Raw genomic sequence first — 17,449 nt, forward strand, 5'->3', positions numbered from 1 at the left:
AAGTTACAAGTCATTGATCCTGCCTACATTACACATTATCCTATAGAAAGTTCAGCAACATTAATAGTCTCCCTGTAGAGAGTTCAGCTATGTTATATAAGTTGCCATGTAGAGAGTTCATGATCAGCTTAGTTGTAAGTTACCAAAGTTTATAGCCAAGTTACAAGTCATCCTGTAGAGAGTTCAAGCTAAGTTACAAGTCATTGATCCTGCCTATGTATTACACGACATCCTATAGAAAGTTCAGCTACATTAAAAGTCACCCTGTAGAGAGTTCAGCTACGTAAGTTAAAATCACCCTGTAGAGAGTTCAGCTATGTTATAAGTTATGTACCATGTGGAGAGTTTAGCTACATTGTAAATAACCCTGAAGAAAGTTTAGCCAAGTTACAAGTCACCCTGTAGACAGTTTTGCTACATTTAAGTCATCTTTTTTTTGTAGAAATTTCAGCTAAATAAGTTAAAAACCACCCTGTAGAAAATTCAGCTAAAGCTGACTATGGCTCTCTCATTTTCAAAAGTCTGATTTCAATGGTGGATCCAGGATGGGGCATTTGGGAAAATGCCCCCCACCTCCTTTTTGGAGGAGGAGCCATACTTCTTTGATTGAAATACTAAACCTTGTCAGGTCAATTTACTTAACTTATAAGAAAAATATGCATATTTTACTACCATTTATTGCAAACCCACCTTAAACAAAAGTCAAAGCAGCTACCCAGCACTTTTGTGCATACTAAGTGCCTCTAGAAATAATTATCGTGTGGCTGGTATTTAAGACATTCTGGTGTCACAAAGGCCAAAACAGCAAAAATAAACAGTGAGGTAATACTAAGAGGAATTACTTGCTACTTCAAAAATACAAGAGAATCTGCTCTCTCTCTAACCACTTACAACTTAGTCTGTTTGTACCCCTCCCCTTGCCAGCTCCTGGATCCACCCCTGGATTTGCCACTGGTATTGTGTTGTTGTAACAAACAGCAATCCTCATCTATATCTTCAGACATTTTCCTAGATTGAAAGCTGTCTGCACTGTTAAAACTGATGTGCTATGGTAGCACCTAAAAATGCTAAATTTTGACTGCCCCAGTCAAAAAAATATCAACTCTAAGTGCTACCATATAGCACTTTAGTTTTGGGATCAAGTCACTACCTGGTCTGGGATTTTTCCTGAACTCAACAGAGTTTCGGTAGCATGTTTCTGACTATCTTTTTCTGCCTTCTAGCTTTATATACGTATAAATATAGCCTCTAATTATTATCAGTTATTATCCGACTAGGGACCTGCAAAGAAGGCTACTGAAAGCCTGTGTAGCAGGGAGGTGTTTCTACACTATTTATAGACCTGAGGATAATGTGGACAAGGGCTATCCTTACCAAAGCTAGTTTAGAAAAGTTCCTTGAGTGAAACAAAGTGAAAGATAGCTGCTGAACTGTGGGTGCAAGCATCAAGATTTACCAAAGTTCAAGTTTATAGCATTCAAATTTATAGAGTCAGTGCTACATGCACTGTAACATTAGTGTATCAAAACCAATAGACCTGCACTGATTATGCCTGCACAATTTGGGGTATAATAGGTAGGCAAAAGCATTGGGAAATTTTTTGTGCACTGATTATCACAGAAGCCAAAACTCTGCATATATTGCATGATTTACACTAATATAACTTATAAACACATTATTTACAGTTCCTTGTGAAGAAAGTAGCTAAAGATCGATGTACTCTAACACAACAGTCACCACATGTTGAAATATCCTAATAGACAATTCACAGGTGTTATTACCTTATAATAGAGCAGTCAAGACACAATTTTCAAGGAGCATATTTTGGGCATAATGGGGCACAACTGAGAATAATTGGAGCATGATAGGGAAAACTTTGGAGCATTGCTCAAAAGCATAATAAGCAATTTCAAAAGCATAATTAGTAGAGCGGCTAAACAACAAATTTTGATGAAATCATTCCATTTGTGATAAAAGCACCAAATTTTCTGTGGAAGTTGAGTAAGGTATACTAAATCATTTGAGATACGGTACCACGTAAACTCGTTGCCTTGGGACATGTCTTGAAACTTTTAAACTGGGTATAAGCCTATTTCTATCTGGTCAGGAAACTATAAAAATGCATTCAAAATCATCATTTGTGAGCGGATTTCCAAAATGGGGTGTTCCACACACATCCAATTCTATGAACTTGGAAGACCATAACATAGTGGTAAAGAAACATATTATTTTAAAATTTGCTCCATCAACTAAGCTGTCCTCACTACTGACCTAATTTCTAGTCAATAGCCTTTTTATTCTGAAGTTGTGAGTTGTGAAAGTTGGTAAATTAGATGTGTGTGGAAGACCCCTTTTTGCAAATCCAGTGACATTTTTGCTTAAATTGCATGGATGTATTTCAAATTTACAGGTGCAATCAAAAAATCTTCAAAGTATGGTAAAATAAACGTTTTTTAACATTTCTAATGGAGTCTATATTATTTCAGTGTTAAAAGCACAGGCACAATGTAATAAAAATAATTCATTGCACATATATGGCTTCATATACCATGACCCTCTGTGATTCTTAACATGGCAAGCTAATGACCTGGATTGACACCAAGCTTTTGGATATGACCATCTCTTGCTTCTCTATTGAAGCACTTTATGGCTTCCCAGATACATTTTTATTGATTTTACTTCTCAGGTTCTTTGAGCGTGGTATTATTGCTAATTTTATATTAATGGCACCGTATCTAATATGATATAGTATAAATTAAGCAAATGTTGTACCAAGTTTGGTGCTTTTTTTCAAAAAGTGAATGATTTTTTTTGCTTAGCCGCTATACATACTAAAATTTAATAGGCTCAGGCCTAAACACCAAAGATGTTTGTCTTGTGCATAAAGTAATATAGCAAACTTGCTGAAGGTTTGTAGTACCCTCATTAAACCTCCAGACATAAAGAAAATTTTATAAGTGTATTCTGTGTTTGTGTAAAATTATACTGGTAAAGCTATTATAATATATTTTGCATTATATAGGAGTGGAAGAGTACGCCACTCCACTATGCTGCCAGTAGTGGCCATACTGATGTAGTATCCCTACTGGTACGAAATGGAGCTTATGTGCATAAGATGGATGCGGTGAGCTATTGTAAATATTGTAATGAGGACATGTAACCAATAATCCAATCCAAAACAACTAAGCAATGAAAAGGGGTGCAGCCTCCCAACAATAAGCTAAGATGTGATCTCATAAGTGGTGGTCAGGAAATAGCTACAATGATATTGTAATATCATTTACAAATCATCTGACATTATAACAAGTATAAGAAAAAATTTGGAATTTTAAATTAGATTAGGGACAGTGTATAATGCTGCAATATAAAGTACTGAAACAAGCTGGATCAGAGTAGTACGTATTGTCCAAATTCTGTAAAACAATAAGAAGTGAATATCCCTACTGTGCTACACTCAATGCACAGTAGGGATATTCACTTCTTATTGTTTTACAGAATTTGGACAATACGTACTACTCTGATCAATGCACAGTAGGGATATTCACTTCTTATTGTTTTACAGTATTTGGACATTATGTACTACTCCGATCCAGCTTGTTTCAGTACTTTTAATTGCAGCATTATACACTGTCCCTAATCTAATTTAAAATTTTTCTTATACTTGTTTGTGAAGGTTTTTGCAAGCTCATGACCACTAAATATCTGCTGAGTTACTCACAGCACTATTATACTAGATTATGACTCATACAATAACAACTGATCAGTGGGCGTGGTTCTACATAGCCTGCAGACAATAATGGACGTGGATTCATTCATACCTACGGACTGATGAATGGGAGTGGCTACCATATGTCTACAGACAGTAATTTACGTAAGTGGGCGTGGATTCGTGCATACCTACACACTGATGAATGGGCGTGGCTACCACATGTCTACAGGCTGTAATTTACATAAGTGGGCGTGGCTCATGAAAGAAGCAGAGCTACGCTATGACGTGTAGTAGCACGTTCACATTTAATTTAGCACGTGGGGTCAGACCCGAATAATCTGTAAAGCAGGACCTGGATGACCTGACTCGGTTTAACATTGTTACTAAATAAACTATATTTATTGACTTACACATTGATATATAGTTCGCCGTGAGTTGCTCTCTCTGATCGATATCAACAGTGAGTCACGTACGCGTGTGTTCTTTGTGCAACCGGCGACCACATGTATTCGAATAGTTTGATGCAATATACACTATTATGGAAGCTGTACTGTAGTCTATTAATACTCAGCGGTAGAACCTTGACTGATGGCCATGGTAAAGAAGGATAAAAGGTAAGACAATAGCGCAAGCATTGTATGCTTATCAATATACCAAAGATTTTTTCTTAAGCGAACTAGAATCGTTTCTGTGAAAAAATTAGGGCTGTAGCTGTAGCCACTTTTCCACTATGCTTGACTGAAGGCGTCAGGCAGGCAGGCAGTAGAAAATTCTGTTGAATAATTTTTTTTTCTAAATTCTGTAGCAAATTGACGCAAATGTTTCGGGTTGATCTGAAGACACTTTTGGGCTTGGTTTTACCCAACCAATACTGTCATGTCATTGTCAGGAAAAATCGTGGCAGTTTTGGTTATATTATATCACGGATCGCCCCCACACCTTTGATGTCCCTAATATACAGTACTATCGTACTGTATGATATCGTTGCAATCATTTCTTGGCTGCCACCTTTGATATTACATCTTCTTCACACTAGCCTATTTTTGATAGGTTGCACCCATTTTCACAGCTTGGCTGTTTTGGATGAGATATCTTCTTTTTGCATTTGTATAATGTAATCATCAAAGCCAGTCAGTGGCACAGGTTTTATCTACTTTTTATTTTCTACAGGTGAACAAAAGAACTAGGTTTTTTAAAACTATTTATACGTATTTTGTAACTTGTGTATGCATTAATGTGATACACGGAGCAAAAACTGGCCATTTTTGCACATTCCTTGAATTCCATATTATTGCTTTGTAGATAGGGTTTGGCTTAGTCTGTTCACCATGAACAGGCACATCAATCAAGGTATAACATTTTGCCTGTACGTCTCCATGTGGACAAAGAAGAAGGCCGTTCCAACAATGAAATAATGACAGTAAACTTTATTTGTAATGCATCATAAATTAGAACCCATAACTCACGTGCCATATGCTTTACAAACATGAAACAAAGCTCTTCTTATTCCAATTAACAGGAGAATCTGGTGGTGTATGGGTGTTATCAATTTGAGCTTTGTTTCAGTACATACCAAAGTGATTAAAACGTGCATATAATTTTTATATAGCTCGTGTATTTTTACCCAGTTTATTTCAAAACGTTTTTATGGCAAAATAGAATTTTGTGAAAATGGCTGATTCTTGCTCAGCGGGTCACAATTGCTCTGTTAAAATATTTCGAGACACACTTGTTACATACATGTATGTTCATTGTTTTGCATTAAAACTCATTGATATAGCAGATTTCTATTGCATTACTGAAGGTTTGTACCTTGATAGTTACCTGACATGTGCAAGAAAATTCAACTAGTTTGTTTAAGAAGTTTGGGATGACAGCCGTTTGCACTATTACCAACTGCTCTATTAGAGTATCTCAATCATTAATCATTATGACGTATGTTTGCCTATTTCATTTGACTATTTGTTAATTTTTTTTTGTAGTACTCTAATAGAGCACACTTGTTTTTGACAACTTCTAATACAACGCACATGGGATGTTCTAGAAATTCCATTGATAGATCTATGAAATTTTAATGTTGTCATTCTGGTATAGTAAACTACTTATTAGGTGGAAATTAAGTAAAGTGATCAACTGATAGCAGTGGCTGAGTGGTAAAAGTTTCATACAGATAAGTGTTTGGTGTGAACCCTGGATGATATTATTTATGCATGCTTTTTACTATTCTTTAGAATATCTTGATTGCACTTGTTTGCATGTTTTGTTATACTCTCAGTGTTTTGAACCACAAAAGTCACTGCTATGATGGTTAACCGATCTGCAGACCAATTTCAACTTATGTGTTTCTGTAAGTAGTTTATAACCCTGCAGGCATGACAATAAATTTCACTTGTAATTTTTGAAAATCATTTGTAGCTTAGCACTTCTACCAATCTGTACACTAATTAGATAAAGTATGCTCTTTGTTCCCTTCAAATCTGAGAAGAATCCAATTAAGTTGGTGTGCAATTTTTGCAAGTGGTGCAAAAATAAAAAGGGGAAAGAAAATATAAGAGGGCACATATGTATGTGATCGAATTTTGGTAGACTGTTGATCTATGCACAATAGTACTTTTGAAGTAAAATGCACTAAAAAAGCAGTGGGAATACAAAAATGCAAGTTCCAGAAAAAATACACAAACTTTTATTGCCTCACTGTTTGGTGAACTAACACTCCAATGGATAAATCCTGGGCATCATCATGTTCACCTGTTCATAGGGACTTCATAATTATTATTTCATAGAAAGGTTTCTGAGTTACAGACATTTGTTATGTTGTGGTGATGAAATGATATACCGACATTCTTTCTTCTAGTATAGCATCACTGCACAACAATTGTGCAGTTTTTCATAAAAGTATGAAACTTACCACATAAGTAGTACTCAAATATTTTGATATAGTGCCATCGTAGATTTGACCTTTGGTGATCTTTATGACCATTTTTGCTCAGAAATGTGATCATTTTTGTCTTTATCTCCCTGAAGCATTAATTAACTCACTAAAACATGGTACCAATATATAGATCTTTTTGAACGAAACAACTTAGTTTTTTGTTTGAAGTTAATAGGTGATTTTACTCCAAGTTATGATCATGTATATAAAGGTTACAGGATACCCAAATATTCTGTGAATATTCATAATATTGGCATGGAATTACTTACAAAAAATAGCATGTAAACAGGTGTTCACCAGGAACATGATTATGCTGAGTCTGCTGACAGCGGAAGAAAAAGGAAACTGAACTCTCGAGTTAGTATTTATCAGTTGATTAAATGTTTCTATATACAAGGCAAGAGCTATGAAGATGTCAAAGTTTTGACATGGCGCATCCAGGCATCTTTATCGGGAATGCAGTCTTTTGCTTCTCGTATAGGATCACGTTGGTCAGTAAGTTCAGGTAGAACTGCACAGAAATAAAATTCTTTGAGCTTGGGAAGGACAGACAAACAGTACTCTTCATTATATGGAATGCGCTCAAATTGCGCATCAACCAGGGTACAAAAGTGAAAGCCACACCACTTGGTGTTAGTACAAAACATAGTGAACTGGACTTGATAATAGTAATCGTGTGATAGTTTTAGCGACACAGTGCTGTCAGTGATTTGAAGACAGGTACATTTCTTTGTTTGAATGGCATCATTAATTGTAAGGTCCTTGCAGCTGTGTGGGTTCTTAAATTCTATAAGACCATGAGATGGTGTTGCGAGTGGTCCTCAACCCAGCTGTCAGGGGAAGCAGCAAGCCAAGGGTGAGTTGTTGAAATAACTAGGCCACAATTGATATTAAATTTTACTGTTGCATTATAAGAATGCTGCTGCATATGTAACCAACCCACATACTGTTGACAACTGGCCTCCTCTTGATCTAAACCCCACTTAGTAGTTCTGCTTCCACAAAATGATGTGTAGAGCAGTTATTCCAACATTCAAAGAGGTTATTCTTCTTCTCCTTTGTTCTACCCACTGTACATGTGCAGGTGCATCGCTACAACCATGTTGTGATGTCTCCAACTCAATATTTGTGCAATTAAGCAAGCTGACCGCAACCTTAGTTTTGTAGAAAGTGCTTGCTAGCTCTTGAAGTTGCTGAGGAGGTGTGTTGCATGAAACATCTAAGGCATCTGGTACACCATCATACCTGCACCAAAACATTTAAAACTGAACCTTATGAGTACAAACTGTACCTCGTCTAGCTAAGCTGTTGTCTGCAGAGGACACACGACTCTTTTTCCTCTGAGTCTTAGCTTTCTGGGTGGCTTTTTGCTTTCTGTCTTGTTCTGTCTTGATCACTGCTGCAGTAGAAGTTTTCTTAAAAACATTTCATGGATGTGCAGATAAGGCACTCTCCCAAATTTGTGGTCCCCATCCTGGTCCTTTATCCTGCTCCAACACAGCGAGCTTGCCATTACCCACTTTGACTTCTGTTTATTTGTTTCCCCCAATCAAATTTGGATCTAAAGTGCATCCAGCTTTCTGTGAGATTTGTTGTGAAGTTTCCTGTTTGAAAGTGAAAGGTATCAAATACACATGTACACTGTATTATATTATATATTATACCTATTATCTGTGGAGCTTTGCTGACTAATCTGCTGACGATATGCTGAATATCACAAATCATGCCTTCATCTACTCCCTGGAGAGGAACAGCATCAGGTATATATTGAATATCATCAAGGCCTTCACAGCTGGTAGCATCTATCCAAGCTGTTTCTTGTGCACTCTTAACATTAAGTTTTGTATATCTTCTAGGTGTTCACCCCCTAATTATTCCATTGTCAACAGGTGTACAGAGGTGGACTGTGGTACAGAACTGCACTGTGGTAAGGAACTGTGATGCTGTGCAGAACTGGACTGTGATAAGTGATGTTGTACGGATTGGAAGGTGGTGAGGATCTGTGATGTTGTACAGAACTGGACTGTGGTACAGAGTTGAGCTGTGGTGATACTGATAGTGAGCTGAACTGTGCTGATAACAAGTTGAACTGGTCAGGAAATTGGTCAGGTAAAGAAGCACCAGGTGCTGTACTATTGTTGGCTGCTTTCTTCTGTGCTGAACTCATTACTACATCTTAAGTGGTATCCAAAGCAATGTGATGGGCCATTCATCAAGTCCTGTTGCAGTTTACGGATTGCTACAGGTGTATCTGGCTATTTACGTCTGTTAATAATTGCACTACAAGCAGTGTTTGTAAGTCTTTTTTTCATGTTTTCAGTGAGTTTTCCTCTTCCCTTGTAGCTGGGATTATTCTACACCAAGTTCTCAAGATGAGTCCAAAAGTACTTAATGGCATAGTTAGCACTATTGACGTTCTCAATAGCATATCCCCATGGTAGGTTGGAAATGAGTGTGGGGTATACTGAACTGTTCCCATTGCCAATAAACTCTATGTACCTGAGTCCACTCAATAAATTTTTTTGAATCCCTCCAGAATTATATCTACTTCCTTCCATGCTTGATGATGAACCCTTCCAGTTCAAATAACAAGTGTGGTCAGGTGGGGTATCATTTCCTGCCTTATTACATACAGCACAATATTTGTTTTGGACACCCATAAATAAAAAAATTTCCAGTTTCTTTCCAATTAAATAATGATCCCCACACATGACTTTACATTGTATGAGTGTCTGTGACACCTTTTACTCCAGCTTCCATCGACAATAACTGTGATGGCAGGAACTCTCTCCCTTTAGAGATGGCAATGGCTCTCTCTTCCTGACTAGCCACTTTCATGGACTCTTGAAGAAGCTCTCACCACCACTCACCAATTCTTTTCTCAGCCGCCATGAATGATTGTTTTGTCATAATATTTGGTATTCCTAGTACAGCTATAGTCTCAGTTAGCATAGCATGCTCACCACCTGTTGACATCTGGCCCCACACTGCTGCCAAGTTACTCTCCTAGTATGGCCTACCACTTAATTCTTTCACTTTCCTTGATGTTGTCAGGTGAAAATCAGTGTTGCAACTTGTACAGTGAGACGCAAGTACTGAAGATAACCCTTCTCTCTTTTGTTCTTTCATAACAATACTATGTGTTTGTTTACAGATGGATGACAAGCTGCAACATGGTTGGTAACATTCTGCACATGCATCTGTAAGTTGACAATTCTACTTCCATCTAGTGTTACTTCATTTGGTGTTGTTGTTTTTACAGGGCACCTCCTTTTTGCTTTCCATTTCACAAACTTGCCACTACAAATGTGTGAATTTCTCCAGTTCTTTTTGTTCCCATGAAAGCTGTATTGTTATTTATTGTACATAATACAACTTGTATTTGTTTACCAGCACATTATCTCCAGAGCGGGTATTTACAATGAAATGGGAGTGCGACGTCCACTAGAACTACTTCACTTTTAGTATTCACATAAGTCGATTGCGCAAAATTAATTATGCATGAGTAGCGTTGTTTACTTAAGGGGAAAAAATTAATGGAAGCTTTCCTCGCCAAAAATCTGAAGTACCATAGAGGTTATCAGTTAAGTTACATAGTTGAAGACTAACTATGGACAAACTCTAGGGCTTGACGAAGAGTTTTTGTACAAAAATAACTTCATTGTTCAGCTACAATGTTTGTATGACTACTTCTTCAATACAACTAAAGTGTTTAAAGCATAAATGCTAAAATGCCTCTGTCAGTCCTTTTCTAATCCTTTGCTGTAGTAGTTGAAGGATTGATACAGTGAAAATAGCCCTTGTTTAGTCAGGTTTTTGGCAAAAAAAGGTGTTGGTAAATTCAGATAAAATATTGCGGCTTCACTGTACAATATTACTTCACTAAACATTTCAATGATACAAAAACACTAAATAGGATCAATTTAGTAGACTATATAAATTGTGATGCAGCTGCTTTTATAACTGAGATAAAATCACACAAAAAATGTGCGAGTTTACGGTATCCTGTAACCTTAACCATGAATTTTGAGATAATTTACCTCCCCATGGGTAATTTACACCCCAAGGGCAGATAAACTCAGAGAATATCAGAAAAACAATCATAACTTCAAAAACAGAATTACTTATTAACTTCAAATAAAAACCAAGTTGTTTCGTTCAACAAGATCTTTGCTTTGGTACCATGTTTTAACATGCAAATTAATGCCTCAGGGAAATAAAGACAGAAATGATCAAATTTTGGGCAAAAAATGGCCATAAAGGTCACCAAAGGTAAAATCTGCAATGGCACTATATCAAAAACTACATGAAAAAGGTCACCAAAGGTAAAATGGTGCTATATCAAAAAGTACATGTACATGTCGTGAGGAATACTATTTATGTGCAAAGTTCCATACTTTTATGAAAACGTGCATGATTACATGGGCTAATTTTGGGGGCTACACTGCTACCTTCCTTCTCAAACACAGAAGCATAGCCTGGGCAATACTATATACCTTGGCAAACATAATGAGCCAATATTCAACTCTGTATGCTGTTTATCAATAAGTTATGAAGGTTTATGTAAGTGCCTGTAGATTATTTTCTTGATGGCTTCTATTTATTTTATTGTCTGGCTGCCTAATGCTGTATTTCCCACACCGCTTAACTTATAATGCTGAAACTTAGCTAGCCCATTCCTCTGTCCATATAGACAACAAAGAACATGATGAATACTCGTGAACAAAATGGGTGCCTCACCCCTTTAATTGGCAAGTTTATAAATTGGTTACACTCTCATGAGACAACGTTGCAAATGAACGGTACTGTAGACTGAATTAGGGTTTAAATGTCTACTAGTATACGTATCTGCAGGTGTAGGTGACCTTCCTTTTTCCCTACTTTTTTCTATGATTAGGGATGAACCTATTTTGCTTTTTCCCACCTATTTTTCTTTCCAGCAATTCTTTTATTTCTCACCTATTTTGCTCGAAATTTTTCTATTTTGCTGAGCATCAGTAAAAATTAATTGCAGTGTCTCAAGCTTACAAGCTTGTGTGACTGCTTTATTAGTTTCATACATAGCGACTGCTCTATTAGAGTATCTCGATCTTTAGTCACCATTCCCTTGAGCATGTTGTCGTAATACTAGGTGTGACTGTTATATTAGAGTATGTCGATCTTTATCATGCAAAATGTGCTAAGTTGTCATTCCTTGATGCCCATTTTTCCAATTTTCCACCTATTTTTCCAGCATTTTGCTGTTTGCTTTTACCAATGTAAAAATTTCCAGCAAAATCATTGCATCCCTATCTATGATCCCCAATTGAATTTAAATTCTAATTTTCATTATACGTGTTTGTTAACTTTTTTGTAACATTATTATGACTGGTGGAGCCATGCATACTGCATCAAAAGAAAGGATGATGCCAGAGGTAATGTTTTTGACTGAATGCGTGCCCCAACTATCAATTGCTGACTTTAAGTTAAAGTGGCCATTACAATTTGCTTTCAGCTATGTATGGTCAGCCCGTTTCACATGAAAAATGGTAGAAGCACCTCTGCAATCAATTCAGTCACCACAGAAAATATGGAGGATTCCTGTTTACAAATGTAGGGAAACCATCAAGGTATCGTGAATCGACACCTTGGGCTGTCAACAAAAGAAATCAGACACAAAGGAGGACAAAGGTAAGTTAATGATGCGTGCACTGTATGTACTGCAGTATGTCAAAAGGCACTTGTTGGCTGAAGCAACATTGAACAGTAAAAAATCAAGCCTGTATCCTTAGCTGTTATTGAATTACGCTTGTCTGAAGGCATCAGGCAGGAAGGCAGGTAAGGAAAGGCAAGGCAAGGCAAGGCAGGCAGGCAATCAAGCATTTAGTAAGTAGAAAATTCCATTGAAATTTTTAAAAAAACTGTAGCAATCTATTGGTAGCATTTAGGTAGGCACCAGCCTATTATGCCGGCATAATTTTGAGCATAATAGGTGCCTGAAAGCATCAAGCATAATGCTAGCATAATAGGCAGAATAATTGTCATACTATAAGCAAAAATGCATGCCACATAAAAAGGTTGACTTGCAGAACAAATACATTTCAGTTGTACATGAGCCAAAGTTTATCATTATCTATTAGAAAGTAACAAAACATGGGAACTGTAGCAAAAAGTTTGACCATAATTATGAGCATAATAGGCAAAATTAAGAGCATAATAGGCTGGTGCCTACATTTAGGGTTGTATTGAAGGTACTTTTGGGCTTTGTTATATCAAAAAAATACTGCCAAGTTATCAGGATGGTATTGTTAAGCTGGTTTTAGGTTGATATTTTGGCCAGGAAAACCCAAACCTTCATGATCCCTAATATACAGTACTATTGTACTGTATGATATAGCTACTGTGTGGTGGGAAAATAATAATTTGGTGATTTTGTAAAATGTGTAGAGAATTTGATATTAAATGATCTCCATAAAAATTAGTGACTGCGTTCTGACCCACTCAAGTGTTTATTGTATAATTAATATATCAAATTAGGATGGTGATACTCCATTAGACCGTGCTGTGAGGAAGAATAGGCCTGCCACAGTCGACTACTTCATCAATACAGTTGGGATGAAATCCACACGCTATGATCAGGTATAGTACACACCAACAAGCAACATGATTCTAATAATAGTACTGTGTTGTGCCAATAAATGGATCACAAGAATGTGGTGTATAATAGTTGTGTCATGCATACCAATGAAGACCAAGAATCTAATTTTCATGCGGTATGTGACTGTATCAGCAGAAACCCACCTAGTTCGCACAATTTCATTTGTTTTAACATTATCTACAGTGTCCAAGGAATGGGTTACCAAAGTTTCAGCCTATTGTGGTGAGTAGTTTTATAGTTCTAGACAGTAGGACAAACAGAGAAATTATTAGTACTGACAATAATCTACAGACACTTAAATTTGTTCCCACAACTTCTGTTTGCTTTCAGGGGCATATATAGGGATTTCTTGGGGTTCCGTGGCAACCCCTTTGAAATTTGAATTTGTACAGGCATGTCGCAAGAACACCACCCCATCAGGTTTGGCTGCTCAAATTAAATAGACAGAAAAATAGGAATAGTATAGCTAGATGTCAAGAAATCCTAATAGAGCAGTCAGATGTATTCTAATAATAGAACATTCATAATGAATTGTTTAGTAACTGTATAATTAGCTTGAAACTTGAAACATTTAGCTAAATCAAAAGTTTTGTGCTTTAGTTGGAGAATTTGAGTATATTATTTGGATCACTACAGTACTCCTGACCAACCTTAAACCAAAATTGATAGGACTTTAAAAGGAACAAGGAAACTAAGCATATACGTAATAATTGAATTTCTATTATTTGTAGAGCATAAATTAATAGATTTTGAAGCATGTTAATGTACAAACCCTGTCAGGAGCTGTGGCTACGCCCCTAGACCCTTGCATCAATAACTCACTACCAAATCTGGAGATACACCCCTGTCATTGGTCTACCCAGTTGGAATTTGGCTGTGAATGGTTAAATAAATCAATGTATAGTTTTTGCCTTGTAATCACTTGCACATACAGGTATCAAGGATGTTGACAATCTAGTTCACATCTACGTACCACACTGTAAACAAATTGCACATGACACACACACATATATATACCATTAAGGGTACAGAAATGAAACAAAGATATTGTAGGTGGTCTGTAGAGAAAGAAATGGGACACAAAACAGGACAAATGTAAGATCACTATAGGTAGGCAAAAAGGCACACCTCTGGCCTAATTAAGTGATGTGGAACAGTGAAGAAATGAAGCCTGTAGTGTTTGCTGTGTATAGTTGAGTTATGCTTAGCTGAAGGAACCATGTAGTTGCTTAATATACAATTTTTAAAATTTTGTAATAATTTGTAATTATGGAGGAAACGTGAAGCTGATCTTTTTTTGCATGGAACCACAACCCCTTCTATACAGTACTACAGATGGAACGTCCATGACAGTTAAAATGCATGCCTCAAATACTGTATACCTGGAAATTTTCACAGTATTTTTATTTCACGGTTTTGTCCTTAGTCAGGATTTTCATGTTTTAAATTTCACGGATTGTTGTTGCTTGATTCAAAACTTTTGTTCTCAACCAAACAGCTACGAAGGGTCTGCATTGATATATTTACTTCAATCATCGTACAGATTGCTAAAGCATGTCTGAACCAAGTAGCATAGTAGCAACAATCTCTGTACGAGGCATGCAGTAGGCCAGCTTCGTTCATAAGCCATGCCCACTTTAAAACCGGGAAAGTGTGATATGGTTTATAAGCATATGTGGAGTTCACATATTCCTACAACACTATCACACACCAGAAGCCATACTGATTTATTAGTTTATTAGTAAGGTGAGTTGAAGTTTGTAGGACTTAATAAATTTTCATGTGATAAAATTTCACAATAGCTTTACTGACTGTGAAAACTGTGAAAATTGTGTACCGCAAAATTTCCAGGTATACGGTGTGAGCTACTACTGTGACATGTACATAGTAACATTTTTGTACCTAATCCTCACTGCAATTCATATGATGTTTACCATTTTTGACACCTGAGTTCATGGAAATATGACAAGATTTCAACTCGATATGAGATACAAAAAATACTTGTATCCATGCTAAGTCACTCACTAATACTGAAGGTTGATCAATGCTGAGGAAGTATAGTAGGCTTGAGCCAATTATGCTTTGAAAATTGCCTATTATACTTTTGAGTAGTGCTCAAAAATCCAGCCTATTATGCTCAAAATTATGTTCTCAAAATCAAGATAATGCTCGAGAGCTGACTGTTTTATTAGAGTATATCTGCATTTCCTGACTGGTGTATTAGAGTAAGTGACTGCTCTATTAGAATATCTCGATCTTATTTCCATAAAGTGTGTATAATCAGTCAAGAAATAGTGAAAATAATAACACTGCAAGGTTTTTGATATGAAATTCAGTAATAATTTACAGTGTGTTCTTGTTGTGCAGTATTTTTGGCATGCGCATTGCATGTTTTAAGTAAAATTCTTGAAACTCATCCTATTATGCTGGCATAATGCTTGATGCTTTTGCTAGCCTATTATGCTCGAAATTATGCCGGCATAATTGGCACAAGCCTAAAGTACAGTAGGACATTTCTTATCTGTCGCTCATCCCTAATTAGTTTTAGATCCTTTTCATGTTTATTACGTGTACCTGCACTGGTAGCGCTGGCAACGCATCAATGAGTTTTAAACCCATGACTGTTACTATGTTTGGAGTGATGGCATGTTTCTACTAAGTAACGATACATTTCTCTGTAACAAGTAGCTATCAACAGTGTTAAGGTACAACAACTACATACAGGGTCTAAATAACTTAGACTTCAGACCACAGGGGTTAAGTAATTTAGTAACTCTCAGGCCCTGTAGTAGTTTCTTCGCTTCGCTCAGGTGCCCACGCAGGACCAAATTACTTAGACCTCTGTAGTCTGAAGTCTAACTATTACTCAGCCAGTTAGCCATCATTTTATTCTTCCATGAATATGGATTATAAAGTCACTCTCTATTCCACACCTCTTCCTGTCATTGTCAGCACATTACTATGATTGACAATTTCTTTTTTATATTGGAAAATATCTGTATATGTATGTAAGTGGTACCTGGAATTTTAGCAGATCCTTGGCAATTCAAAATCCTACCATAAGCAATAATTTTGACAAGACTAAAAATAAAATTTTCTACAGTGTAAGTGTTTCAAGAATTGATAATGGGTGAAGAAGTTTCCTCTTAACTTGTGCAAATTAAATAGGATACTGCATGTGCATATATTGTCAAGAGGCTGGTATGTAAGAGGTTGCTGACACACAGGTGGTTGGGAAAGGAGTTTTATTGGACAATTGTGGTACTATAATGAAGCAGTCAATCACTTTAAACCTCTCACAATTGAATTTGTAAACCAAAAATATAATCATATAAAACTATATATCACTATATATAGAACAAGGAGTTTGATATTCTAGTTGTTGATTATACAACGATAGCCACAAAGCCATTATATAACCTTAATATAATTGAAACCACACACAACATCTCACAAATTAACAGTCTAGTACTGTTTATAATAAAGCAGTAAACATTGCTAACTTGTTAACAGTTGAAACAGTTATCTCCAAGTCTGGTTTTCAGGTATGCATTTGAGCAAGTGTGCATGCACATACTGTATTATATGCACGAGGCCACTGATTTGAGACATACAAAAGTAGCACCATTCCCCCTCGGAGTAGGCCAGACCAATATTTGATGTTGATGGACTGCGATCTGAAGAGTGATGACCCCACAAGCACATCACTGAAGACCTTACAACCAAAAAGCAAAGCCTACATCACAACCAGAATAGGCATTTGCTGTAATTGATGCTACACTTCTCGGCCAACATAGGAGCAAGCTTCCTGAAAACAGTTGTAGCAGTGAGCCCCATGCCACTAGCAGCTGCAGACACCAATGGTGAAAAGCAAGTTCTCTCAACCTCTCTAACACACTCATCATATGCCTGTCGTTTCTCACATTCATGAAGTTGATGACAACTGGACAATTGGGAATGGAAATAGGAGTGCACAAAAGGGTTGAACACCCTGACATCGAAAAATGCACACTGCCTATTTTGAGCCCCTGGCAACAACATCAAGATGGGCACCATCTTTTCTATTGGCGGTAGCAAATTGCAATGGCTCACCATCAAGAGGCTGGAGGGCAGGCTCAACACCAACATCACTACATACCTCACTCAACAGACTTGCAGTTAAATTCCTGAC

General features: G+C 36.8%; 1 protein-coding gene across 4 annotated transcripts in view; it reads left to right on the forward strand.

Annotated features, from left to right (window-relative positions):
• LOC136265810 (uncharacterized) overlaps positions 1-17,449 on the forward strand; it is a 64,735-nt gene that overhangs the window by 32,254 nt on the left and 15,032 nt on the right. For 3 of the 4 annotated variants that reach the window (XM_066060727.1, XM_066060728.1, XM_066060729.1), the window contains 2 exons: positions 3,023-3,124; positions 13,158-13,259. In XM_066060727.1, the coding sequence (XP_065916799.1) occupies positions 3,023-3,124; positions 13,158-13,259 (204 nt within the window). Of the gene's footprint in view, positions 1-3,022; positions 3,125-13,157; positions 13,260-17,449 lie in introns of those variants that run through there. The other variant, XM_066060730.1, reaches the window with a different exon arrangement.

The sequence above is a fragment of the Dysidea avara genome, chromosome 9 (assembly GCF_963678975.1).
Source record: "Dysidea avara chromosome 9, odDysAvar1.4, whole genome shotgun sequence".
In the NCBI taxonomy this organism is placed as follows: Eukaryota; Metazoa; Porifera; class Demospongiae; order Dictyoceratida; family Dysideidae; genus Dysidea; species Dysidea avara.